At 53.2% G+C, this 27,109-nt stretch overlaps 1 protein-coding gene across 1 annotated transcript; it reads right to left on the bottom strand.

The window, feature by feature from the left end:
- Window positions 1-291: 291 nt before the first annotated feature.
- ZBTB47 (zinc finger and BTB domain containing 47) lies at window positions 292-22,555 on the bottom strand. Its single transcript, XM_054192324.1, has 6 exons — window positions 22,351-22,555; window positions 10,439-11,806; window positions 6,919-7,066; window positions 5,928-6,043; window positions 5,353-5,497; window positions 292-5,208 (listed from the first exon to the last, which is right to left on the bottom strand). The coding sequence occupies exons 1-6, from the start codon at window positions 22,351-22,353 to the stop codon at window positions 4,847-4,849; spliced, it is 2,142 nt and encodes a 713-aa protein (XP_054048299.1). The 5' UTR covers window positions 22,354-22,555; the 3' UTR covers window positions 292-4,846.
- Window positions 22,556-27,109: the final 4,554 nt, after the last annotated feature.

Here is a 27,109-nt window from a genome sequence, read left to right as displayed (position 1 = left end):
CCAGGAGCTCAGCCCTCACCAAACCCCTTCTCCCATCCACTCATCATCCTTCCCTGAAAAGCTAATTTTTGTTGGCCCCACAGCAGTCCAGTTGTTGCACACATACGCAAGTACCTCCCACCAAACCAAACACAAAGGCTATACGTGTGAAGAAATGGCAGTGGCGAACATGCCATGGGAAGCCCATCCTGATGGACTCTGACTCTGCTCACAATTGTCTGAAAAGAGACTTAAAAAGAAAAAAAAAAAAAGGCAAAATTAAGGCAACAAAGACAGTGGTGGAGCTTTAGGTTTTCTTTTATAAAAGACAAATCGTTTATTGATTCAGTCCTTCCACTTGCAACCTCTTTGGTAACAGTCATAACACTTCCAGACTGGGAGAACGCAGTGGAAAGGCCCAATTCTGACCTCTCACCACTTTCAGAGCTCAGCGACCCCTGATGTGCCTTGGTGAGAGGTCAAAAGCAGGTTTCAAAGCATGGCCAAAGACCTGGCCTCTAGGGACAACCCAAAACAGCCTACTGTGACTCGTCTTGCTCGTGGGTGGCCCAGAGAGCAGCCACAGCACCCCCAGGCAGAAGATGGCTCGGGATGGGGATGCATGTTGGGTCCTTGGTGCCAAGACTGACTCTGAGCTGTGCCCTGGAAGGCAGCTTTGATGCACCTCTTGGGACCTTCCAGACATTAGCCAACAGGGCCGTCAACGAAGCAAGACTCACTCGTTCCTGCGGTACGCAATGACTTGCCCCAGTTGGCCCCGTGTTGATGCACTAACCTGACCATCTCAGCCTCCCCCTCATCACACCATCCCAAAGAGAGTAACTGCTGTACTTGGAGTTAAAGATAAACATATATTGATTACACATGGTCATAAAAAAAAAAAAAGTAATAATAATAATAATAATACATTTCCTAGAACATTACTTAAGACGCTTCTGAAAAGCATCCAAGCTTCCCCTCCCCTCCCCGCCTTCCCTTATCTATACAGAATAAAGTGCTTCATTTAGTTTGTTCACACTAGTAGAGCCACTGATACACTCTTAACTTGGCATGTTCGGGCAACCGATACTGAATGCCGTAAAATAATACAGAGCCGAACATCAGGCATGAGAAACTAGTTTTGAGGCAAGTGCTTGGGGTTTCATTCATTTCCTTCAAGTTCCGTGCTACTGAGGTTGGTCTTATTCCGATTTTTTTCCTTTTTTTTTTAATTATTATTTTCTTTCTTTGCAAGTTCGACCCAACTCCCGTGGTGGTTACGTGTCACTAGGCAGGGCTGCGTGTGGGGAAGCTCTCTCTGTCCGTGTGAACAAAGGACGTCTGTCCATCCGTCCTTCCCTCTCGACTTCAGGCAAACCAAGAGTTTAACTGATGGAGTTGTCTAGCAGCGGATGCTCATCTCTATTGCACTGTCACAGCCGTTCCCACCCGCCGGCCGTCCATCCATCATCACCTTCCCACCGTGCTGGGGTTATGGCTGTGGTCCGAAGGGCCAGCCGTGCCTCATAGACATTATGAGGCTAACTGGTGTGTGCTACCAGGCTCCTGGGATATATAAACCAAAAATGACCCTCCCCACGTGGATCCCTCCCTCCCCAGAGTTCAAATGAAGGGGGAAAAAAAATTCAAACCCGGAGAGGTCTGAGGTTAGGCGCGTGGGCAGAGTTGTCAGCTGAATGTTGATGCGGCATATTCATGAACTGCATAATGGAAATCAAGCCCCTCTCCACCCTTGCGGTCTGTCGAAGAAGGGATGTGAGAGTTTAAGGTGCAAGAGTTAAAAAAAAAAAAAAAAAAATTAAAAAAAATATGTATAAAAAGCTTGAAAACAACGGACCCAACTTGCCCGCCTCCCGCCCCGTCTAACCCAATGGGTGCCAACAGGGCTGACTGGGATGGATGCAGGATGAGACACTGCAGGAGTGACTCGTTTGAGCTTTCAGTACATTAATGAAAACCAGACATGAAGAGACACATCGGGGTCAAGTAAGGGTGTAGACAAAAGGGCTCGGAAGCCATGTAGGACTCCTGGGAACTGCCCAGGCCTTGGAGAGGGGAGGGAGCAGCAGGGATCTGGTTCTCCAAAGTGCTGTGTGCATGGTCACATCTCGACGTCTCCAAGTGGCTCTCTGGGCAGGCTCTCGAAGGGGATCGGACGCAGCTGGGATCAGTCGCTGGGCTTTCTGCCGGGTTTCTAGCCTCAACGACGAGCTCTCATCTCACAGTGACGTCCAAGCGGGACAGGTCCTCACCAGGAGTGGATGAACTGGGACAGGGAAAGCCACCTCCACGTAGAAGGGAGCACATGTTGATGTCAGGGTTTGCTTGGGGGGAGAAGTCTACCAGCCAGACAGGCTGATAGGCTCCACCACAGAAGATCCTACAGGCAAGGGGAGTCCTCCTCATGGTGCAGTACTCCCATGCCATGTCAAGGCTGTCTGAGGGGAAAGAAATGTAAGGGAGCCCGAGGGGTGGGTCTGGGGGGCAGTGGCAGAGGAGACAGTATGGACCACTCTACTGAGGCCCTCCAGCACCTCCAAGGGTATCACTGAAGGCTTCTCTAAAGCAAGCATCTTCCAGTCTGGGTCATGGTCCCTTCAGAAAGCCAATGGGCCCAGGAGCTGAGTGCCCACATCTCTCACAGGTGTGTGTTTGAGAAGGCTTGGCACCATCCCAATAAGCCCTAGGGTCATGGAGGAAGGAGAGCAGAAAAGCCTTTGGTACCCAACTGAGAAAGTCAATATGGCAAGGCAGCTCTGCCATAGCATCCTCACATTGCTCAAAGCAGAAGAAGATGAGGATGAGCTCACTCGTGCTGACTGTGGTGCTGGGGGTCCACAGGATCCCAGCCAACACAGGGATGAAAAGCAATTTGTTGCTCCACCATGCTAACATCCACAAAAGCAGACAGCTTTCCACAGATGTCAGGCATGGGGAGGCACCACTCAGCAGGAGAGGACACCAGTCACCTAACCCGTCAAATAGCACTCAGGAGAAGAGTGGGTGCTCCCCTATCCCATCCCTTTCAGGGTAACGCTCCTGCATGTCCCCAGTCAGCAAACCCCCTGAGCATGTGGCTGAATCCTCCTGGCTCTGCAGGGACAGCCTCAACACTGCCCAAGTGCTTTGCTGATTTGGTCCAGGAGACAAAGCACTGAGACTTCTTGCAGAACCAGATGCGGCTCAGTCCCTAGCACCCCACTATCGCCCAGACTGAGATGCAAATGGGAAAGGGCTCCTGCAGCCTCCTCAATGTCCTCTCTTCCTTCTTGCCTCCCAACAGCCCTGCTCACCATCTCCTCTGTGACCTGACCCACATCCACACACATCCTTGGGAGCAAGGCATCGGCTGCAATGGACCCCACCTCTTGGCTGGCATCTCTCTGCCCATGCTGGATGTTCTGCAGCCCCTGCAGCACTCCCAGCTCTCCCTGACCCCAAAGTGGATGCTTCCCTGGGCAGGGAGACCACACAGCAAAGGTCAGGCCAATGCAGGACACCCCAGCTCAGAGCACAGCAGCAAGAGACCCAACTTGGACCCCAGCATCCAACAAAAAGATAACAGCAAAGCCACCTTCTTCTCCCCCTCCGCTGGCATGAAGCCAGCCTGAATAACTGAAGCCAAAGACCAGCTCAACTTCAACAAGCACAACATGGTCAGAGAAGCACTAACAAATGTCACGGGGCATCACCAAACCAACCGCAGTCCTCACTGGTCCCCTCTGGTCCCCCCAAGCCAGGGCAGGGCAACGGCTGCCAACCCTACGGGGAGAGGTAAAGCTTGGGAGAGAAATGCAGGCAACAAGCCGGAGGATGGGACATTGTCATCAGGCTGAAAGTGGTCTTGCTTTAGCTCTAAACCTTGCAACGGGACCTAACCTGGAGCTCACCCATCGGTCAGGGGTTTATTTGAATTGTTAAGGCACTATTCTGGGCTGATTCTGCCAAGAAAAGGTGGCATCCCGCTCCTCCATTCCAGGTTGCCGCAGAGCCACCCTCCCACCAGTCCCAAGGCCATCTGAGCTCTCCCAGGGACACCTCGCCATCTCCAGAGCATCCCCAGGAGCCCAGCTCCTGCTGGGATTAGAAGAAAGGGCACACCAGAGCCCGGCTCCCTTAGTGCACCTTAAAAATGAACCAAAAATGCTCCGAGACGTGATGCCGACGGTGTTTGTGCTTTCACCTATCAAGGAGGAAAACCTGTCCCAAGGAAGGAAGACGCGGTGAGGGCTGCTAATGGGAGTGGGCTGATGGCTTTCCAATGGGGACATCTGCTCACTTGCCGCGGGCCACCAGGGCCGGCAGACGGGACCGGTGGGGGCTCCTCTGCAGTGCCCGCCTCTCAACCTCTTGGGAAAAGAGCCTGAATTGAAAGACCAGCTTTACAGTACAGGGATTCAAGCACCACTAGCTAGATTTCGGCTTATTATAAATATCGAAGCGCCCGCAGGCATCCATTCGGCTAGCGAGCGGGCACACGGCGCCGGCGAGCTCAACCCTGGAAAGTGTGGCATCCTGGTCCTCAGAGCCCTGCCAGCATCCCGGCATGAAGATGAAGCCAATGCGCGGGAAGATGAAACAGAGAGCAACGCCTTTTACCTACACCCTTACGGACGGACGATGGTTTCCCCCCCTCCAACATCCACGCTCCTCCGGGAAGGGGCTTCCTCTTGCTCCCTCTCTCTGCAGAGAATGATGGGTGAGAAAAAGGAAAAAAACACCCAAAACAACCCCAAAACAAGGAGGAAGGAAGGTAGAGAGCAAGCGAAGCCTTGGCTCCCCGGGGGGAGGCATTCCCAAAGGGCAGAGCAGTCCGTGCGGGCGCATGGCCGGGATGGGGGGGCACCTAATTGTTGTTCGAATTTACCCTCCCTGCGGGAAACAGGGGAGGGGGCGGCGGTAGGTGAGGAGGAGGAGGGAGGGTCTGTGGAAGGGGATGAAGCAGGGGCAGGGGGGAGACACCGGGGCCGGGGGGCAGTGGGGCCGGGCTGGCAGCAGGTTGGGGGGTGGCTGTGTCCGAAGCCAAGGGGTTGCTGACACGGAAACATTTCTCCTTGTGGGCTTTGAGCATGTTGGAGAAGCGGAAGCGTTGGCCGCAGACATCGCAGGGGTACGGCTTCTCGCCCGTGTGGGTCCGGCGATGCCGCTTCATGTTGGGCCGGCTGGTGAAGCTCTTCCCGCAGATCTCACAGATGTAGGGCTTCTCACCTAAGGATGGGGGAAGACGGATGAGAAGCCGGTAGCTGGACCATCGCACCCCAAAGCCCCATCCTGCTGTCCGCCAAAAGATGCTACCCCCATCCCATCGTTCGTTCCCCCGCAGGGGCTGGGGGCAAGGTGGGGAGCTCTCACCCGTGTGCGTCTTCATGTGCTCGTCGAAGTACTGCTTCATGTTGAAGTCCTTGCCGCACCACTGGCACATGAACTGCTTGTGGCCGATGTGGATGCTCATGTGGGAGCGCAGCTGGTACTTGTACTGGAAGCGCTCGTTGCAGTTCTGCAGGGATGAGAGGGGGATGAGGTGTTGATGAGTGCCCAAAAAACACTCCCCACATCCCTCCCAAATCATGTCATCCCCCAGCATGTCGGAGCAGGGCAGAAATCACTTTTTCCCCCAAAAAAGAACAAAAATAAATGTTTTTTTGGGACATACTCAGCCAGGTTTGCAGGCTGGGTGGGCTCGGGGTGGGATGCAAGGTCCAGGCACTGGGTAGAGACATCCTGGCATTGGCCACCAGTTTTATAGGGTTGGTGGGACCCTCAAACCAGGAGGGGATGCAAAGTTTGGGAGAGGGGGAAGCATCTCTACAGCTACGCTGGCAAAAAAGCACAGGGGAAGCCCCAAGACGTGGCAGATCTTTACTCAAATCAGTGGTTTTGTGACCGTTTGAGAAGATACGGGGTGGGGGACACACACAGGACCTTACCTCACATTTAAAAGGCTTTTCCCCAGAGTGCTGGAGCGAATGGACCTTGAGGGACATGCTGCGCTTGAAGGACTTCCCGCAGGTCTCGCAGGTGAACGGCATGTCCTTGGTGTGAGCTGAAGAGGAAAAGGAGCAGGGTCAGGTGCGCTCCCAGCACCCCGGACATCCATCTCCCCCAGTCCCTGCCGTGGCTCCCAACACCGGCGCCCAACCCCAGCAAACCCAAAACCATCTTGGGAAGATGCACAGCAGCCACATCAGGTACTCCTCTAATTACAGAATCACAGAATCACAGAATGGTAGGGGTTGGAAGGAACCTCTGGAGATCATCCAGTCCATCCCCCTGCCAGAGCAGGGTCACCCACAGCAGGTTGCACAAGAATGTGTCCAGGCGCGCTTTGAATGTCTCCAGAGACAGAGACTCCACCACCTCTCTGGGCAGCCTGTGCCAGGGCTCTGCCACCCTCACAGTGAAGAAGTTCCTCCTCATGTTGAGATGGAGCTTCCTATGGTCAAGTTTGTGCCTGTTACCTCTTGTCCTGTCACTGGGCACCAATTGCCTGCCAAAACCTCTTTTGTTGGACCTCTTTGGTGCCTGCATCCCCAAGGACTTGACTGCCACTGCCATCTGCAATTTGCTTTTCAAAGCCCAGCGCTGGCACAGTCTTGTCCTCTTTTACAGGGGAAGAAAGGTTACACTTCGAACCCTCCTTTGATCACTTCTGAGGACTTTTTTTCTGGTTAAATAAACGAGCTTCCCCAGCACCATGCCTGAGTGCTCCAAACCCAGCACTGGGCACACAGACATTCAGCATTAAATACTGGGCCAAATTTCAAGGCTCCTGCATTGACACTAGAAAGCTCGCTCAAGACTAAGCCCGGTCCTAAACTCCCAACACAACAGCAACAAAAAAACACCCCTCATGGCCGAAGCGATGGATGGACACCCCTAACAAGATCTCCCTGTGGCACCGGTGCCTCCCGCACTCACCAACCATGTGTTTGCGCACGTGGGCCATGGTGTAGAACTTCTTCTCGCAGATCTCGCAGGAGAACTTCTTCTCGGCGTAGCCATGGACGATCTTGTTGTGCTCATGGAGGGACCAGAGCTTCTTGAACCCCTTCCCACACGTGACGCACTGCAAGGAGAGAGAGGATGGGCAGGGAAGTAGAGGAATTTGCCCCAGCACCACCAGCATTTGGGTTTTGCCAGGTTACCAGCTTCATCCTTTGAAAGAGAACATCACTACGAAACCTAAAGCTAAGACATCAAAACTTGTAACGACCAACAAGTCTGCTATAGGCCTCATCACTTCAAAACCTCCAAAACTCAAATTTCCGTCCATTGGATGGGGAAGGGGTGATGCCTTTCCAAGGAAGGATGTGGCCTCTCCACAATGGATGTACAGGACTTGTATAAACAGCAGCTCCTGCACCAAGGCCCTATTCCCAACTGGGCATTTTATTCTTACACACAATTAAGCTGCTTCATAAAAAAACAAAACAAAACAAAACAAAACAAAACAATTGTCTGCACGTTAGAAGGCTGCAAAGAATATAGGAATAAGGAGAAGCCCAAGCCAGGGCAGCCCAACTTCAGTTTTCAGCATATATTATGGATACTTCACCACTAAGTGAGTTTTCCAAACCTATCCAAATGCACCACAATGGACCCAAAACCAGGCCATCAGCACAAGCAGAACAAGGCGACATGCAAAGCCTCCCCCAAGAAGTTATGGTAGAGATTTGCTTCAGCTCCAACAAGTTCAATGTTTCTCAGAAAGTTCCCAAGAAAAGCTCCAAAAGCATGAGATCAGTTCAGGGTGTGTGAGATCAGTTTCGTGCTCAGGGAAACACAGGAGAGTGAGGTCCACACGCGAAACCATCGCTGGAGCATGGGGATGACAGGCAGCACGTGGCCGAGGACCCTGCCAGGAGCCAAGGGACACTCCTTCCCCTTCAGCTCTCCATGACTCATCTTCCTCTTGGCCAACAGGGATAAAACCATCTTTTCTTCTCGCAGGCGCATTGAGAAAATAATTCATGCCTTGGAGGCATCTACCAACAGCACGGCTGAGTGGTACCAGTAAGCCCAGGGGGGGATTTCCCAGCAGGGCTTGAAGCAGCGCAGGCAGCACAGCCTCCATCGTCTCCTACCCAGTGGAACAGATGTTTCTTGATGGGCCTAAATCAAATTTTGCACCAAAAGAGGCTGTGATACCGCGGAAAATATACCATTATGCCATGTAGTCACAGTATCTTGCTATATATATTAATAATTAGGTGCCTGGGAGGCAAAATTAGGGTCAGAGAGGCATTCCCAACACTCGTCTTCTTCATCTTGCCATGCTTGAATATCAACACGAGTAGTCCTCTGAATTTCACTGTCCCTAAGTAAATACTTCCACAGATCAGAAGAGTTTTATTTCCGATTTAAGAGATATTTCAGGACAAATTCAGAATCAGGGCCTGTTATCAAAGACACATCAATATCCATTTTCTCCACTTAAATCCAAAGAGGCTGCAGGGGAATTTTAAAATTCAAGGAAGAGGGAAAGCAGCAGAGGTAGGAAAGTCCCCCAGGTTGGGACCAAGCACCCTGGAGGGCTGAGCTCTCTGTCCTCAGTTACTGCAAAAAAGCATCACTCAAAAATGTGGAAGTAACGTCCAAATGAGGGGGAAAAAAATGAGAAGATAAATTCTTGCAGGTTAAGAGGAAAACCATACCGAACCTGGCCAAATAGGTTTGAAAAACAGCTGATACGCGATGATAAAGCAAAGGACGAATCATTTTTCAGGCGGCAGAGGCAGGATGCCCGTTATGGTGTCTGCAGGGATACAGACAGCGATGGGAAATGATCACAGGGAGCAAGATGAAGCCTAACACCTAAAGCATTATGGATGAAATTTGGGGACAAAACAGGGAAAGAAAGCAACAGACCCAAACGGGATAAGAGGGATGGTCCCTCCATGGATCTGGATAAAAAACAAGAAATAAAGACTGTCCATTCCAGGTTTAAAGTTGAAAAAAACCAAACCCTTTTCCATCCAGCTATAAGTCCCTGGTATATCGATAAAATTATTCAATATTATCAGAGTAAGTGAAGTGAATTTGGCTATTTGTAAAATTAAAAATGCTCAACTAAGTGAGAGGTAATGATCCACATTTTCTGCAACAGGAGGTGACTGCACGGGCAGCTGTGGTTCATCCCATTCATAAACGTCCTGGAAAAGGGATAAGAAGGGGGGGAACAAAAAGCACTAAGGTGACAGTCCCATGTTATCCATCAGGAAAGCAGATGAGTCTGAAGAAATATTCTGGGAAAACCCATTTTCAATTGCCCAGGCTTTACGATGGGTTCCAAAACAGCCACCACCACACAGGCGTCAGAGCCGCACTCATCCATTCCGGGAAAAAGCATCCAAAAAAAAAGCAACCTCAGGGCTGTGACTTTTTCAGGAAGATGCACCAAATGGCCAATGCGGGCTCCTTCATCCACTCGAGATGACAACACTCCTGCCTCCGTATTCCCCAAATGCCCTAACGCCGAGATCTTCTTCATCACCCATTTCATTTGGGGTGCCAACAGCGAAGGCCTCCAGTAGCACTTGGGTCACCGTTACCTTCATCTACAAGAGCTATGAGATCATTAAAAATCCGGTCGCGGTGGGAAGGATGATGGGTGAAGCTCTCCAGAAGTTTGTTGGTTTTTTTAATTAGTAGACACAGTGTCATGCAAAACAGCTCGTTGGGGATTAGGAGATGGGTTGGAGGGGTCTGCAGGAACACACATGTTGGCTGCTCCAATGGGATGCCTACCTATCCCCAAAGAACTGCACCGATTTACTGGAGTCGATTTGCAAACGCAGATGAGGATCTCGTTAGCATTAGGCAAAGGACGCGTTGAGCCTGAGCCACACATGGATGTCAAATGCATTCGGAAACTTGCTAATACGCAAGTTAAAGAGCACAAAAGGCAGATTAAAACCATTTTAGCTCATGTCAGCAAATCTTTGAATTAAGCTAAATTGGTTTCAGCCTGGGTGGGAACGGCTGGAGCATGTCTCCATCAGGGGGTCGCAATGTTTTATCCAGATTAACTGAATAAACTCAAAGAAAAATTACTGCTCAAAAACTATTCCATGTTTCCACCCGGCTGGCCAAGGGGAAGCCACAGTCGCCCGAATCCTCTGGTCCCTTGCCACTGTGGGGACCCTCCTGAGCCTGAGTACGGTCACAGGTGAAGTAAGGTTCCCTCCCGCCTGCCATGTACCACCCACAACATCAAAAATATTATTTGAGCATGAGCCCGTCCCATGGTTTAAGATGGGTGGGATGTCCTCCATGGTGGGTGAGATGTCCCTCCCCCACTGGGATGTCCCATCATGGCGGGATGCTCCTCCTTTGGTGGGATGTCCATCCCCAGTGGGATGCTCCACCCCTTGATGGGATGGTCCCCCCCTTGGTGGGATGTTCATCCCCTGGTGGGACGTCCCCAGGGCTGGCTCACCTGGATGTTCTTCTCGCAGTCAGTCTGGTGGTGCAGCAGCAGCTCACTCTCCAGAAGGAAGCGTTTGCCACACTTGTCGCAGATCTGCATGCGGCTGTGCGTGACATTCATGTGCTTCTCCAGGTACCAGCGATTGTTGAAGACCCGGGGGCACTTCTTGCACGGGTAGTGCTGCTTCTCCTCCAGCTTAACCTTCTGGCCCAAACCATCCTGTTCCTTTTTCCTCTTCCTCCCTCGCTGGCCTTCCTCTTCCTCCTCCTCCTCCTCTTCCACCTTGGCCATCTCCTGGGACCTTGTTGCCATGGTAGGTTTGGTGGCTTTGGACGCCCGGCTGCCTCTGCGGGGCTGCCCCTTTTCTCTTTTCACCTCCGACGCATCTTCATCATCATCGTCATCATCCTCTTCTTCTGTTGTCTCCTCCAGATCTTCCTCCTCACTGTGCTCCTCCTCTTCCTCCTCACCCACCTCTGCATCCTCCTCCTCTTCCTCCTCCTCCTCTCCTTCCTCATTCTCCTCTTCCCCATCCTCCTCTGTGTCATGCCCATCACCGTCAGGCCGCCCCATCACAGCCGCCTCACTGGCGGCTGCCTTCCCCTCCATGCCCTTGGAGACGTTGAGGGTCTGGTTGTTGAGGTTCACCTCCACGATGATCTGCTCCCGGTTGTATGAGCCCTGGCTGTCCAGGTCCTCCTCAGACTCTTCACCTTCCATCTTACAGACGGCACCTGGACCACCATCTTTCTCCTCCTTGTAGTACTGCTTCGCTGGACCAGGAGGAAGCGTCCCACCACCTGCTCCATCCTCCACCCGCACTGAGTAGGGGTCGTTGCCCTCTCGGGCGTAGATCTTGGGATGGGGGGCGTCCACCTCCTGCTTGATCTCGCAGTAGTAGGGCGGGGGTCCAGCACAGCCCTCAGCAGGCAGGGCCATGTCAGTGGCCAGGCTGAGTGAGCGCGTGTCAAGGAGGTCCTGGCAGGAGGAGGCAATGTTGTTCATCTGCAGCACGGCGGCTGCGTTCAGCACGTCCTGCACATTGCAGGAGTTGACGAGGAGCTTGGAGGTGTAGATGAAATTGAGGATCTGCTGGAGGCCCTGCGAGGTGAGGGCCTCCAGCGAGAGCTCCACACGTTGCAGCTGCTTGTTTTGGGTGAAGAGGGAGTGGAAGAACTGGCTGTAGGCCGCCAGGACCCCCTTGTGCGCTGGGAAGATGCTCTTGTGCTGCACCAGCACAATGTCCACGTCGCACAGGTCTGGCTGAAAGAGGCGCTGCTCGTTCAGTCTGTCCATCAAACACGTGAAGTGGAGGGCTACATCCTCCACCAGGGAGTACTCAGCCGAAGGGTAGTCAGTCGTTTTTTCGACTATCAGCTGTGGGGAGGAAGGAAATAAAATCATTCAAGAGGGCTTTTTCCCCAGGAAAACACCCACCTGGCCATGCTACCCGTCCCTGTCCATGCATCCCAAGTCAGAGACGCCAACTGAGAAGCTCCACTGCTAGCCCCAGCTTGGAGATGCCAACCAAAAAGCTCCACCACTAGGCCCAGCTTGGAGATGCCAACCAAAAAACTCCATCACTTGGCCCAGCTTGGAGACGCCAATCAAAAAGCTTCACCGTCAACTTGAGTCCAGGAGACTCAACCAAGGAGGAGAAAGTCCAATGAAAGGACAGGCCAAGGCCATACGAGCAGCCACTGACAGCCCTTCAGCCTGGGTAGGAGGCACCATGGCCACCCTACCACCAAGGAGGTTCAAAGCCTGGCTCAGCTGTCCATGATCGCAGGGAGGAGATGCCCAGCAGAGGAGGAGATGCCTTGAGATACATCCTCAGTCTCCTGAACCAGACAGGGACCCTGGGGGGGCACATTTGCCCCATGCAGGAAGACAATTTTAGGCACCAGCTGAGATTTTACCACCTAACTAGAAGGAAAGTAGGATTTTAAACCTCCCTACTTCTATACCAGAATTACATAAAACACAATATCCTTCAATATTTACCAAATTACGGCGCATGCTCTGACTCACGTTAGCAGCCAACTCACTGCCCAGATTCACCGGGATGATTTACGTACTTTTTTAATGCCCATTTTATATCACCCAGGGAAAGGCACTACCTGGAAAAATTCAAGTCAGGGAGTGGCAGCCCCAGGCTGGGAAACGCTGCAACTGCCAACGCTCCTCAAGCAGCATTTGCTGGATATTTAATTTAGCTCCCCTGTATTTTGCATGGTGCAGACCACCCGGAATGTTCATCGCCTCTCCTGGGGATACCTGAGCCCCAGGATGGGTTTGTTGGCTGCATCCCAAACACAAGGGATATCCCATACCCTAAATCACAGAATCATAGAATGGTTTGGGTTAGAAGAGACCTTAAAGATCAACTAGTTCCACCCCCCCTGCCCTGGGCAGGGACATCTCCCACTAGACCAGGTTGCTCAAAGCCCCATCCAGCCTGGCCTTGAACACCTCCAGGGATGGGGCAGCCGCAGCTTCTCTGGGCAACCTGGGACGGGGTCTCACCACCCTCACAGCAAACAATTTCTTCCTAAGATCTAATCAAAATCCCCCCTCTTCCAGTTTAAAACCATTGCTCCTCATCCTATCACTCCACTCGCTGATCCAGAGTCCCTCCCCAGCTTTCCTGGAGCCCCTTGAGGGACTGGAAGGGGCTCCAAGGTCTCCCCAGAGCCTTCTCTTCTCCAGGCTGAACACCCCCAGCTCCCTCAGCCTGTCCTCACAGCAGAGGGGCTCCAGCCCTCGGATCATCTTCGTGACCTTCCACTGGACCCGTTCCAACAGGTCCATGTCCTTCTTGTGCAGAGGACTCCGGAGCTGCATGCAGTACTCCCGCACCCTGTATTAAAAACAGTTGGAATATCCCTTTTCTCTCTGTCTCTGCTTCCCTTCGGCTTTCCCTGCTGAACACCCAATTCATGGATGGAGATGGATCCAGCCATGTTAAATGCCCTCCTTCCCCACCAGCGCGGGATGTGACCAAGGATGTTGTGCAGAACAGGGGCAGAGATGGAGGGTTCAACCTGCCGGGTTTATCCTGCACCTCCTGCTCCAAAGAGAGTTTCTCAGCTCCCATTTTTTTCTGGGACAAATGGCAGCTCTTGATCAACACATGAATTCCAGCAAGACACATTTTGTTTATCTTTTTTTTTTTTTTTGTGAGCCAAAGGCAAAAGCACACACAGACAAAAATGTTTAAATAATAAAAAAGGGTGTTTTCTTCTCTGTTTTCTCAACAAGCAAAAAATAAAAAAATAAAAAAAAAAAAATCCTTCCCCCTTCCCTGCCAAAATTTTTCATTTTCACTGAATTTCTGCTCCGCAACCAACCCACCCGACCAACGGGGTCGTCTGCTTCGCGTTGTCCCAATGGCACCAGAGAGCTCCAGCAAACGCCCGCACCCAGGGAAAAATGGGAAAAAAATAGCTCTTTTCCAGACTCTTGGCTCTGCAGCCTGGAGTGGGGCAAAGAGGGAGTAAAAGAAGGTTGTGTATATATATTTATATAAATAAATATATTTTTTAAATATATTTTAATATATCGTAATACATTTATTTATATATTTCTTTATATTTAGACTCTCTTACAGATACAAATATCTATTTTTTTATTAAAAACAAACAACCAACCCAGACCCTTTATATATATTTGTTATAAAATGCTGCATCCCAGCTGGAACATCCATCCACACCCACGCACCCGCATTTTCGAAGCCTCGCGATTGCCAAGGACATTTCGACGAGAGGAACTTGCCGACGGCTCAGCCCCCCGCAAGCACACAGAAAAGAAATAACGATATAATAAATATCGAACGCCGAAGAGACGGCAAACTTTCGGCGGAGCCCTTTGCTGTTTGCCAGGGACTCTCCTGCTTTGCTTTCACTATGAAAAAAAAAATATTGAATTCAGGTTTTTCCCTCCTGGGATCCAGCTCACCTCGCTCCCCATATAGGATGCTCCAAGCCCAGCACGGCCATAGCCAGGGAGAAATGGGTTCAAAACCAGGGGAACTGGGTCCGCCGGGCGGCGTTGCCGCTGCACAGCCCAGCCTGGAAAACAAAAGCTGGGGTTTTTTTGGCTCGGATGGCGGTTTTTTGGCAAAAAGGGCTGACCCCTCACCCAGCACCGGGGCTTGCCAGGCGGCTCTAATCAGTCCCAGCAGCGGCGAGGACAATGCGTGTCTTGGCCGCGTCCCGTCGGTGACTTCAGCCCGGGCTTGTCAGCGGGAGGTTTTTGCTCTTTATTACTATCAGATGGTTTTCGTGAGCTCGCCCAGAGCCGGAGCCTCAGCCAAGACAAGAGGCGCCCGCCGGGGTGAAATCCCGAGAAAGACCCCAATTTGCCCCAAAATAGCCCTCCGGCAGCTCCCACCCCTGCAACCCCATCAGAGCGGAGAAGCCTGATTCATCAGGATTAATGGGAGGGTTAAATCCATTACCCTTCCCCTGGGAAAACACAAATATTTTAAATATATTTATTTATTAAAAAAAAAAAATTAAAAAATATGTTTTTTTAAAAAAATACATTTTTAAAAATGCTTATTTAAAAAACAAATTATAAAAAAATCACAGTTTTGCTCTTTTCCACCATCACCACTTTGGCCCCCTGGGTGGCTTTAGTCCCACAAGTAGCCCAAAACGTCCCCGCAGGAACAGGTCACCCATCCCACCCCCATCCCAGGCTTGGGTTGCATCAAACAGGAGCGAACCCCAAAACCGCCAGCCCCCGCCGCACGCCGCTGACCCCCGGGCAAGGCTCAGGCGTCATCGGGCACTGAGGAAAACCCCGCAAAAATTATTCGAAAGCAGCGTGGCCGCGAAGTCCCCACCCCGAAGGGATGGCGGTGCCTCCAGACAGCCCTCCCCGCCCTGACGCTGCCCTCCAGCTCTATTTTAAGAGTATTTCCAAGCCATGCTGCCAAAGCCCAATCCCGAAACGGCCGACGGAGCGGGATAGCAGCCAGAAGAGCAGGAGGATGCTCGGGGTGAGGAGGGACCGAGGGATGCGGGTCGGCTAAGCCCCGACAGCGGGGGATGCGAGGAAGAGATAAGGGTGATGTAGGAACGATGGAGATGCTGATGGTCACCGGGCCGGGATAGCCTGTCCCGGAGAGGCCACCAAAAATCCCGCTGTAGGAGTCAGAGCCCCAGCACGGCCCCGCTCCCACCCGCATCAGCCCACGTGCCTCAGTTTCCCACGCCAACATCCGATCTCCTCCCTTGAAAGGAGGCTGCTGCTGGATTTAAATCAACGTACTAAGATAAAATGTTATTTATTTCAGCAGGTATTAAGAGTCTCAGATCTCTAAATGCTCCTGTAGTAATAACCCTCCCCCCCCAAAAAAAAGGGACCAGTAGGTCAGGTCACCTGGATGTATTTAAATACTCGAATCCGCCGCCCACCAGAAGACCACCTCTGACATCCACCGGCCTCTCTATTTATTTATACCCACGTCTATCGCCCTCATCACCCTGCACTGAGGACCACGAGCACATCTCTCCCGTATTAGCACAGGGACGGGGGGTTGGGGGTATAAAAAGCAACAAAAAGCATAAAAATCTGGGGATTTCCTTAAAACTTCTCAGCCCCAAAGCTCCCACGAAAAGCAGCAAACTGTTCTTTCCGTATCATTCGCAACCACTGAAACGTTTCCGAACGACCTTCAGTATTAAATTGCATTAAGGAAAAGTGCTTTAATAAGTAGCTGAGTGCGATGTTTGCACCTGCTCCTCTAGGAAAAAAAAATAATCCGCGTCCCGTTCTCAATTTGAACACCGCGGCATTTCAGGGAGAATCAACTCGGTTGAAACTATTTAATGCCACAACTCGACTTTTGCCAACAAAAGAAACAGCGTTAAAGACCTATTTTTTACAGATTAATTCAAATCATACAAAGGCATATCGCTAGAAAACCCCAAAGACGCCTGCACTTTGGGTTTTAATCCTCAATCCCCCATAATTTGCTTTCAAGACCCGTGGATGAGACCATCAGCCTTTTCTCCGTAGTTTTGAGGCCATATAGGGTTTTTTTAAGGATGATGGGATGCTTGCATCTTCCCATGACTCCCAAAGCTGGGATGCACCGGGATGAAGCCGTCCCAGCACCGGCAGCCCGTATACATCCCATACGTCACCAAAAATCCCCAAAACCACCCATTTTTGGACCACGGCCACGCACGGAAACCTGGCGGCGGGGTAAAAGACATCCCAACGCCCCCATCCCTCGCCCGTCGCCTACCTTTGCTGCTCCGCTCACCCATCGTCCCCCTCCCCGGGCACCTCTCCCGCGGGCGCTTCACCCTCCCACGGCACGGGGCCGTGCCTGGAGGTGGGGGGGGTGGAATTTGTTCGCTTCTCCGACGGGTGTTTTTATTTAATTAGGAGAGGGTTGTCCGGAAAAACAAGCAGGAAGGGAAAACAATAGCTCGGCCGCAGCCCCGCCTGGCGAGGCGCCGGCCGACACGGCCCCAAGCACCCACTGCCCGCATCCTGCCCGCCGGGATGCTGCCGGGGCTGGACCGGCCGCTCACCGGGGATGGTCCTCTCCCGGCTGCGGAGGTTGGGGATGGCCACGTCCTTTAGGATGGCGGTGACACCGTCTAAAGTGGCGATTTTCCCCTATGCGCTGTCTAAAAGGCTTGAGGCTGCCCAAAATAAAGCCATATGGGGGCTCCAGGGAGAAGAAGGGGCTCAGCGATGCTCCCAGAGCCTGTCCCACCCTGGGGTGTTGAGCACCCCGAAAAACACCTCCCAGCCTGTGCTCAAGTGAAGAGGAACATTAGCCCAACTGGGGGACAGTGAGATGCTGCTCAGGCTTTTTTTTTTTCCCCCTCCCCTTTGGTTGTTCGTTCGTTTTTTTTTAAAAAACATCCAGCATTTACAGGCTTTGGCTCAAAGATGCTTTTCCAGGGAGCAGCCCAGGAAGCCGGCGGCAGCGCCAGGTCCAGCGGGACCGCCCTCGGTGCAAGGAACAGAGACAAATCCTTCCCCCATCCCCATCCCCGTCCCCTGGCAGCCGGGGAGCCACCTCTGGAAACGGGGAAAGGGTTCATCGGGGCTGTTCACGTAAATGCTGCAGCCACGCATGGCCTGGGGACGGCCGGCAGACAAGGTGGGATGAGCGACAGGAGGCTTCATCCCATTGGGATCGGGCGCTGGCTTCCCAGCGGCACAGCCCTCAAAGGGTTAATGGCTGCTTGCTTTCTTATTTATTTTATAATTTTTAAAGGTTTTAAACCCCACCAGCCACTCTAAGCATCTTTCTCCTTTTCTTTCGTGCACGGAGCTGCAAAGGCACAATGATGCTTGGCAAGGATGGACAGAGGGGCCAACCCCGTCATCGTCCCCAGAAAGATCCAGGGAGGTGAGGCTGCAAAGCTGCTTCCAGGGGATGCCACCACCACCGTGATGGCACTGGGGACACTGTCCCTCTGTTCCGCCAAGGGTGACGGTGAAGGGCATCGCCAAGCCCTGAGATCTGCTTTGTAACCTCCATCCTGACGCGTGCGAAGGCGAGCTCCGTCCCCTGCGCGAACACAGCATCCCTGCTGCAAAAATACTGAGCCTTCAGCCTGGTGCCGCGTTATTTCCAGCCCAGGACAAGCCTCAATCCCTCTGCTCCGGCCGGGGAGCGGAGGCACTGAAGCCGGGCTGGATGCACCCGTCCGTCTGTCCCTGTCCCCTCGGTTGGGGCCAAAAGGACTTTCTTTGGGTGCAGCTCAGGCCAGACCTGCCACGCGGTGTGGAAGCTCTCCGGGTAATTCAAGCCCATTGCAAGGTCTGAATGGATGCTGCTGGATTTCGGCAGGGCCGGCATCCTCCTGGCAAACACCGAATGGCAGCCGAGCCATGGAGTCCCCGCCAGCGCCTGGCGCAGCTAGTGACACCCGGCTGATGGAGATGTCCCCAAGCCACCGCCCTGCCACAGGAGCAGGCAGCGGGACGGGATGCTGCCCTCTTGTTGGGGGGTTGCAGGACCTCCCACAGAGTCACTGCTAGGGTGGAAGAGCCTGGGGGACACAGACACATAGGCAAAGTCACTGTCCCCATCCCTCTCCTGCCTGAGAAAAACAAGCGGAGGAAAGATCGAGGGAGGAAACGAGGACAAAACCCAACGTTGACCTCCCCAGCCGGGCTGTCAGCCAAGCAGCTGCGCCAGGGGCCAGCTCCGGACCGCTGCCCAGCCCGGCGCGAGCATCAGCCCCTCTGGACCCTCTGGGTGTCACCAGTGCCACCAAGGGAGAGGATGGATGCAGCGGGGCAGGCAGTGCGTGGAGCCCCCCATGGCTCGTAGGACCACCAGGGATCCCAACTTCAGTGCAAGGAGCGTGGATGAGTGCAATGGAGCTGTCACCACGGCGCTTGCGCACAGCCTGAAGCCATCGTGTCCCCAGGCCAGCCCCACAGCCACACGCTGCTATGCAATGGCCGGGAAGAGGCTGAGATCCCCAAAAATCAAGGTGGGTGGGTGGATGGATGGATGCATGCATGCATGAAGCCTCCTCCCAGGCGCTCCTGAATTAGGCTGGCACCAGACGGCAGCATCCCCCTGCCCAGCACAGAGGTGCCCATCCCTGGGGAAGCCACCATGACCTTACAGGTGGGCAACAGAGAGGTGGGATATGACACCTCCAAGGTTTGCCCCACACCCAGATCTCATCAGACCCTAAAACCATGGCATTTTCTAACCCAACTCCAGACCACAAAATTGCCGGAGAGGTCCAATGTTGAGCCTCTCTCAGCATCCCAGGCAGGGCTTTCCATCCTGGAGCATCCTCTACAAAGCCTGGCACTGACCCCAGGGATGACCTCCACCTCCCTCCTAAACCCAACCTTGACCAGGGGCTCTTTGGGAAGCACCAGCCATTCTCCTCGGGTCCAGCCATCCTTCTTGCCCAACACTTTAACATTTTTATGAAGATGCATTAAAATGGCTTGTTTTTATCCTGGCTGCCCAGCAAATTCAGCAGCTCGGGGAGCAGGGCTTTAAGTCCGACAGGGTGTTAGTAGCCCTGGCTCCAGGCAAAAGATATAATCATAAAAATACAAATTAAAAAAAGACAATTTATTATAATTCAGCCCTCTACCCACCATATCTGCGCTGCCACGGCCGGTCTTTCCCCATATCCAGAGTCATCCAAGGCTTCCCCATCAGTAGAGGCAGCCGAAGCACCGAGGATGGCTGAAGAGGGGACAGCAGCCCTGAAGGACACGGGGACAAGTCCTCGGGTGTCCCCACACGAGAAACCCAACGGGGCCAGCCCTGCCCCACGACACCAAATAATACCCCACGACACCCAACCCAATACCGCCCCAGCAACGCAACACTTTTCCTTTAGAAATAAAGAGGAAAAATTAGGGGCAGGTGCCACTGAGCCTGACCCTGAGCTTGTCCGCCCCACTGGCATCTGCTCCTCCAGCCCGGCAGGGACCACAGATCCCGCGGGGTGTCAGGGGACATCTAGGATGCAAACCACGCGGGGGGACCTGGGGATCCCCTTTTTCAGGGACACATGAAATAAAAGCTTCAGCTCTCGCCCTTCCGGGAGAGCACTTTGTCACAGCCATTGCCACGTCCCCATCTAAAAAGGCTGAAACCCGGCAGCACCAGAAAGCCCTCCGTTTTCTCCTCCAGCCGGAGCCAGGAGGGAGGGTGGGGAAATCAGCGATTCCCCCGAAACCTTCAAAGACCCTCTGATGTTTTGACACATTCAGTTCATCTGCAAAACGTTTCTCCCTATTTTTCCCTAAGCAAGAAAATCCGCATCTTAAAAAATAACCAATATTTAATCGACTCGCAGGGAAGCTCCTCTTCCCCTCCCTCCTTCGCAAAGGAGACGTCTCCAAAGGCAGCAGCGGGTTATTTTTATGAAGGGGGTGACATGACTCTCCTCCAGACGCGAGACAGAAATACAAGGCCATTTATCTCACCCGACTCCGGCGTTTGCCTGGTAATAACCAAACGCGCCGTTAATTCCACGCGGGGAGAACAAAGCTCCTCCGTGAAGCCAAGCCGGGAGGTGAAGGCGTCCCTCCGGCTGCCCCAGTAAAACCCCGGAGCAGCATTTAGCCCGGTTGGCATCCTCAGGGAAACTCTGCGGGTAGAGCCGAAATGTTTGCACCCAGCTAGGTTTCACCCCAGATCCAGAAAAAAAAAATTAATTTTTTTAAAAAAATAATAAATCCCTTAATATCTTTCCAAGTATAGGATTTTTGCTCCGTAAAGCAAATTTTCCTCTGGGTCTTGCTGAGGCCGGGCATGGAGGGAAGGTTTTAATTCCCAACTTTTCCCCTTCTTCCTCGTAGGGTGCGTTCCAGGCATCTCCATCCCCACCTCGGGGCATGGAACGCTCCCCAAAACCACCCAGCTGCCTCCCTGGGTCCAACTCGGGGCGGGGGGGGGTCTCCATGAGCATCTCCCTCTGGAGGGGATGGTTTCGGCGGCCCATTTAATGCCAGCAGGAATTTTGCAGGAACGAACCCAAACCCAGCCCCAGTCACCCCCAGTACGGGGGCTGGGGGGTACCAAGCCCCAGCCCAGCATCCCGACCATCATCTCACCCACAGGCTCAGTGTTGTTTCTGTTATTTTTTCCCAAACCTTGCACTTTCTTCCCCTTTTTCCGAAAAGCCGTTCCAACACCTCCCGGGGTGTTATTAGGGGCAGGGAGCCACGGCTGGGGCAATCACTGCCCCGCACTTCTAGGGATGGGGTTGGGGGGAGGTACCGGGGGTAACAAGAACCACTCTGCTTGGGTATCACACATCCCATGGGATTTCCCATCCATCTTCCCAGCTCAGGCCTGCTCTCTGCAAGTCAAACTAACACACATGCCCCCCCCCCCCCCCGCCCCCCCCCAAAAAAAAAAACCAAAAAAACCCACAACTCCACCGGCCGCTAAAATAGGTCACTGCCGCAGGCAAGAGCCCCGGCTGCAAGGCTCCCGCCGGTATTATTATAATTATAATAATTATTATTATTATTTTTTAAGAGCATGCATGGAAAATCGCTTTGCACAGCCGGAGCGGGGGTGGGATGCTGCCCCCTCCCCGCGCTTCCCGGCCTCCGGGGGTACCGGAGGGGGGAGCCCAGCATCCCCCAGATCCTCCCCCACCAGCCCCCCGCCGTGGGAAAAGGTAGGGGGACCCCGGGGCAGGGCAGGAAAAGCCGGGGAGGGGGGGAGGGGGGGGCGGGGGGGTGGAAATTAGCAAAATGAAGGAGTCATCCGGGGAACAACAACAAAAAAAAAAAAAAAAAAAAAAAAAAAAAAAAAGGCCGAGGAAGCGGCAGGCTGCCCGCAGCGCCAGCGAATCCTCCGGCCTGGGCTCCAAAAGTTTCCCCCCCCGCCCCCCCCAAGCCTTTCCCCGGTGAATCTTCCCAGTGCCCCCCCCACCCCCCCAGAGTGGGAGCCCCGAGGTGTGCTGGGGGTCCCCCCCACGATGGGGTGCTAGATCGCATGCCCCCCCCCCCAATCCACCCCCTCCTCACCCCCCCCATCACCCCTCAAAGCACCCCCCTGTGCATGGAAGGGGGGGGGAAGGCATTTTTTGGGGGGTAATTTGGACCAAATGCAAAACCTTCCCCCACCCCACCAACCCTGCACAACAGGGAGGGGGACCCCAATGCAGCCCCCCCCCCCGCCCCCCCCTCCCCCCCCCGCGATGCAGCATGCCACCGGCTCGCCCATGCAAACCCCCCCCCCGCCCCTTCCACCTCCACCGCCCTTGCGAGGATTTGGGCAAGTTTCGGAGGCCTTTGCGAAGTCAGCAAAGCCCGGGGGCGGGGGGGGGGGGGGGGAGGGGGGAAAGGAGGGGGAGGAAGGGGAAAATAAAAAAAAGAGGAGAAAAAGGAAAGAAGGGACGGGGGGGGGGCAGAAGGGGGGGGCGGTTTGCAAGCTCTACCATTTTGATGCAAAGGTCTCCGCGCAAAGGAGTCCCGGTCCTCCTCCGCTTGCCTGGGGTTTTTGCTCTCCATGAAAAAAAAAGAACTGTCGGGTTGGGTGGTTTGCTGGGTTGGTTGCTTTTTTCTTTTCTTTTTTTTTTTTTTTTTTTTTTTTCTTTCTCCCCCCCCCCCCCTTTTTTTTTTTTTTTCTCCTGGCTGTTTTTTTTTTTTTGCCCCCTTTTTTTTTTTTTTTTTTTTTTTTTTTTTGCCTTTTGGAGGAGGAGGGGGTGGGGGGACGGGGGGGAGAAGAGGAAATCACCGCGCTGCCAGCATCCCCCGTCCCTCTTTTCCTTTTTTTTTTTTCCTCCTTTCCCCCCCCCCTTTTCTTTTTCTCTCCACCCCCTTTTTCCTTTTTTTGTTTTTTTTTTCCTTTTTTTTCCCTTTTTTTTTTTTTTTTTTTTTTTTTTTTTCCTTTTTCCTTCCCCCCCTCTCCTCCTCTCCTTCACCTCATCCTGCCCATCGCCATGTTCGCCCCCTTTTAGGAAGACGGAGGAATGCGGAGCGGCGGCGGCTCCGGCTGCCAAGAGCCCCGGGGCCGCTGATTGGAGCCGCCGCATCAGATGGGGCCGCGGCTGCCCCTTTAAAGGGACAGGCCCCCGCCGCCACCACACCGCCTGGTGTCGTCCCCCCTCACACACCTTCTCCCACGAAGGACAATCCCCCTTTTTCCATCCTCTCCCCGCACCCCCGTCCCCGGGTTACGGCCGCCTCCGCCGCACGGCATCCCGCGGGAGCACCCTCAGTGCCCCGCTGGGGGGAAACTGAGGCACATGGAAGTCGTGTGTCCGTCCCCCGCCCCTTACAAAAAATTTTAAAAAAAATAAAAGCAAGGCTTTTGGGGGGTATAAAACCCCACTTAGGGGCATAAAACCCCAATTAGGAGCACAAACCCCCAATTTGGGGCATAAATCCTCTATTTGGGGCATAAATCCCCAATTAGGAGCACAAAACCCCAAACGGGGAGCCGTGGGGTAACATCAGGTTTTATTAAAAAAGGGGATTTTCGGAGCGCTGTCCTTCTGTGGGGAGGAAATGGGGACCCCCCCCCACAGGCAGATTGCGGGGGGAGAGGGGTGAAGGCATGTTTGGGTTTAGGAGGGGGTTCTGGTGGGGTGGCTGTTCTGGGGCTCCCCCAAAATTCCATTTTCCCCCCCAGGCCCCCGGACATGAAGTGTGGAGCACAATCAGCCCACAGCCCCCCTGAGAAATAAAGCAGGGCTTCATTATTTTGCCCCCAGCTCTGCTTGGATGTCCCTGATCCCGGGATTGGGGGGGGTTAACATGCCAACACCCCCAGCCTTGGCTGGGAGCCAGGTCCCCCCAAAACCCTCATGCTGGGGACCAAGGCGACAAAGCTGGAGCTGGCCCAGGGTGTCCAGGGGGCCACCATGCAGGGTCCCACGGTGCTCCCACACCTCAACCACCGAGACAGGCTCTGCCCATTGACACTGGGCTCTACCAGGGCAGGAGAAGAACCCCGGGGAGTCCAACCAAGGCTCATCACGATGGTGACCACCTCCAAGACCCACTTCTGCCCCCACCATCCCTGCAGACACCATCCAAAATGTCGAGGGCAAACGAATTCCCTTCTATCGCCCTAAAAGCAGAGAAACATGACAGCTCTGAAGGACATTGACCACACGACAGCAGGGTTGAGGGGTGCGCCCAGAGCCCCCGGGTTGCTCCATCTCCATCCCACCTTCCCGGCCCTTTTCCTTTTCCTAACCACTCCCTTTTGCAGACATAAATGTGGTAACGGCTTGCACTTGTTTAGACTCTGCTTCGGTTGCTGTGCACAGTAACTTCTTCCAGATGTGTACGGCTCTTTGCATAATGTCGCTGGAGCCACGTCCTGCCTGTGCTGGGTTTATTTAATATATTTTTTTTATTTCTTTTTAAATGCCCTTTCTTGCTCTCAACCCTGCTCCGCTCTATAGGAAAAAATCCTGGCCCACGCCACCAGCACTTCTCCCCTATCAGAAAGGTTTTCGTGAGATGAGCGTTTGGCCCGTCCAGCATGTCTCCTACCCTGGAAACCTTTCCAAAAGCTACATAAGCTCCTGGAAAACACCCGGCTGAGACGCAGCCAGCGCCGGGGTGAGGGTGAGATGAGGCCGGAGGTGGGAGCTCTGCTCTGGAGCCCAAATTGCTGCGGCACCTTCATGAACGTGGCAGAAGGGACCAGAGAGCTCCAGAGCTTGGGGCCCTCATAGCTCTGAAGCATGTAGGTCTGCAGGGACAGGCAGGGATGGTCAAAGCCCTGATGCCACTCTGGTGGGCTCACCACGAGGTCCTTGCCTTTTGGGAGATGCTGAGCCCACCGCTCACATGGACACCTGGTCTTTGCCAGACACAGTTTTTCCTTCCTGATGTGGGAGAAGCTGTTCCCATGGTGGCCATTGCCACCAACACAACAGGAAATGCCCTGGAAGGGGCACAGCCGATAACACATTTGGGTGAAACACTGTATTTGACAAGAATGACTACAGTAACGTTGTTGGTTTCGTTGTTTTGTTGGCCACAGCTACCCAGGTGCTCACATGGAATTTGCCAAAATAACTTCCTGAACATCCCAGCAAATCCCACCCAACCCAGTTTGGTGGCTTTGCTGTGTGGGTCTTGCATGTGACCGATGCAGCACAGGGGCTGTGCCAATCCACTTAGGCCACCTCTTCTTCTGCTCCTCATCCCACCGTGCAAGGGACAAGCAAGGAGACACATAAGATGCTTCCCCATAGGTTATGGTTAATGGAGCACAAGGACAACCGATCTCTTGTGGGAACATTTTTCCTTCAACTGCTGGGATTTCTGAAAGGGGGTAACTCCAAGCTCTTGGTGCCTTCATGTGAAGATCTGGAAGGTCTGGAGTCTTCCTGCCATGGTGCAGGCTTGGAGATTGCTCTGCTATATCTTGCACAGTGTCATTGACCAAGGAAAAGGGAATGACCAAGGAAAGGTTAACAGGGTCCAGGTTACCACACCGGGATCTGGGTGTCTGGAGTCCAATTCAGTCACTGTTAGGGAACGGGTTCTCCAACAAGAGAAAAGCTCTGGAGAAACTGGTAAACAAGGAGGACGTGGAGGGAGGCCCTGGTGACACTGGAGAAGTGTTGAGTCTCCTCCCTGCTTCTTTCCAGTACTGTGGTGCCTACAAAAGGGACATCTCCTATAGCTTTCCCTCTTCCTTTCTTTCACTGGGCCATGAGACAGCAACCCAGTGACTCCACAAGGTCATAAGGGGTCCTACAATGAAGGACCGGACACAACAACACAGGGACTGGAAAACATTTAGGGAAACCAGGTGAAGTTCATATTTCCTTGGTATAACCGATCCCTGATATTTCAATTTGCATTTCCATAGTTTCGGTCTACTCCAAGAGAGGCATCAGCAAGGACAAAGGACAAGAAGAAACTGACACCCTGTAATAGCTCAGGTAGTTTTCAGTTTGTGAGGACCCACGCAAGCGCCTGGAGGTATTTAAGACATGTAAATATGGTTTAATGGTGGACTTAGTAGTGTTAGGACAACAGTGATCTTAAGGATCTTTTCCAACGTAAATGATTCTAGGATTCTATGATTCCATGAAGAACCGAGTGGACCTGGGAGGGTATCTCCGAGGTGGTACCATGTCCTCTCGCTGGCTCTGCCTGCCTGGGCTGGATCCACTGCTTTAAGTGCAACAACTGTGCTCTGCTGAGCATCTTCTGTAGGCTGGAAGTCCCATGGATAGATGCTCCAGGAGATGGTGAGATGTGCTTCCTTGGTGTCCACCCTCCTGAGCCAGCGCTGAGCCCCCAGCACATCAGTGAATGCACATGGTTGGGTAAAGCAGGAGGTGGAAGAGCCCTCCTGAGTGCCATGGCCTCACCCATGGGACATAGGATGGGGACATGGTCAACCCTTTAGGGATATATCATGAGCTTGGCAACTGGTTTCCACTCAGCAGCTGGTTTTCTGAGCAGGCGTACGGGTCATGGAAAAGAAGGGATCAAATCAGGCCAAGAGAGAGAGAAAGAAAAAAATAAATAAAGGGGAAAGCAAGAACATTCCTGGAGGCTCTCTGGCCTCGCTCCCTCCAACCTCCTGAGAGGAGGAGGAGGAGAGAGACAAAACAAAAGGCACAAGAAAAGAATGAGCCAAGGCAGCATTAACAGGAGGGTTGCAAGGTCCAAAGCAAGCAGCCTGGTGATGCAAGAGGGCAGGCCCCTTCCCAAAAACCCGTCAGCTTTCAGAGGAGCCGGGGGTCCTGCAGAAAATGCTGCCCTTTTATGGCCAGGCGAGGAGGGCCGTGGCGCGGGAGCCTGCCCTACTAAGGGAAAACGTCTCCCGCTTGGTTTCCGTCTCCCGCTTGCGAGGAGAACACCCACAGCGTGAGTATAGACAAGCTCTCAAAGGACGACTGAAATACTGCTGCTTTGTGTTGACCCCAATTCTTCTCTTTTTTTTTTCTTTTGTTTTTTTTTTCTTTTTTTTCCCCCTCTGATTTCTCCCTTCTGCCTCCAAAGCGGGAAAAATAATAAATTATCTTATAAATAAAGTGATTATTCAGGCAGGGCTGGCTGGTTTCAGGTGACACCCTCACATCACGGTGTGGGGATCAGGTTTGGAAAGGTCGTCTAAGGACACGGGTGAAGTCCCCAAATGGGCAGACCTTTGCCCGGAGCACGTTCTCCTTCCCACAGGCAGCTGTCGGCAGGCGAGCGGCGGCTGCGCCGGTG

Source organism: Rissa tridactyla, chromosome 2, assembly GCF_028500815.1.
Source record: "Rissa tridactyla isolate bRisTri1 chromosome 2, bRisTri1.patW.cur.20221130, whole genome shotgun sequence".
Classification (NCBI taxonomy): Eukaryota; Metazoa; Chordata; class Aves; order Charadriiformes; family Laridae; genus Rissa; species Rissa tridactyla.
Note: the sequence above shows the minus strand (reverse complement) of the source record. Positions and strands in the feature narration are given on the sequence as shown.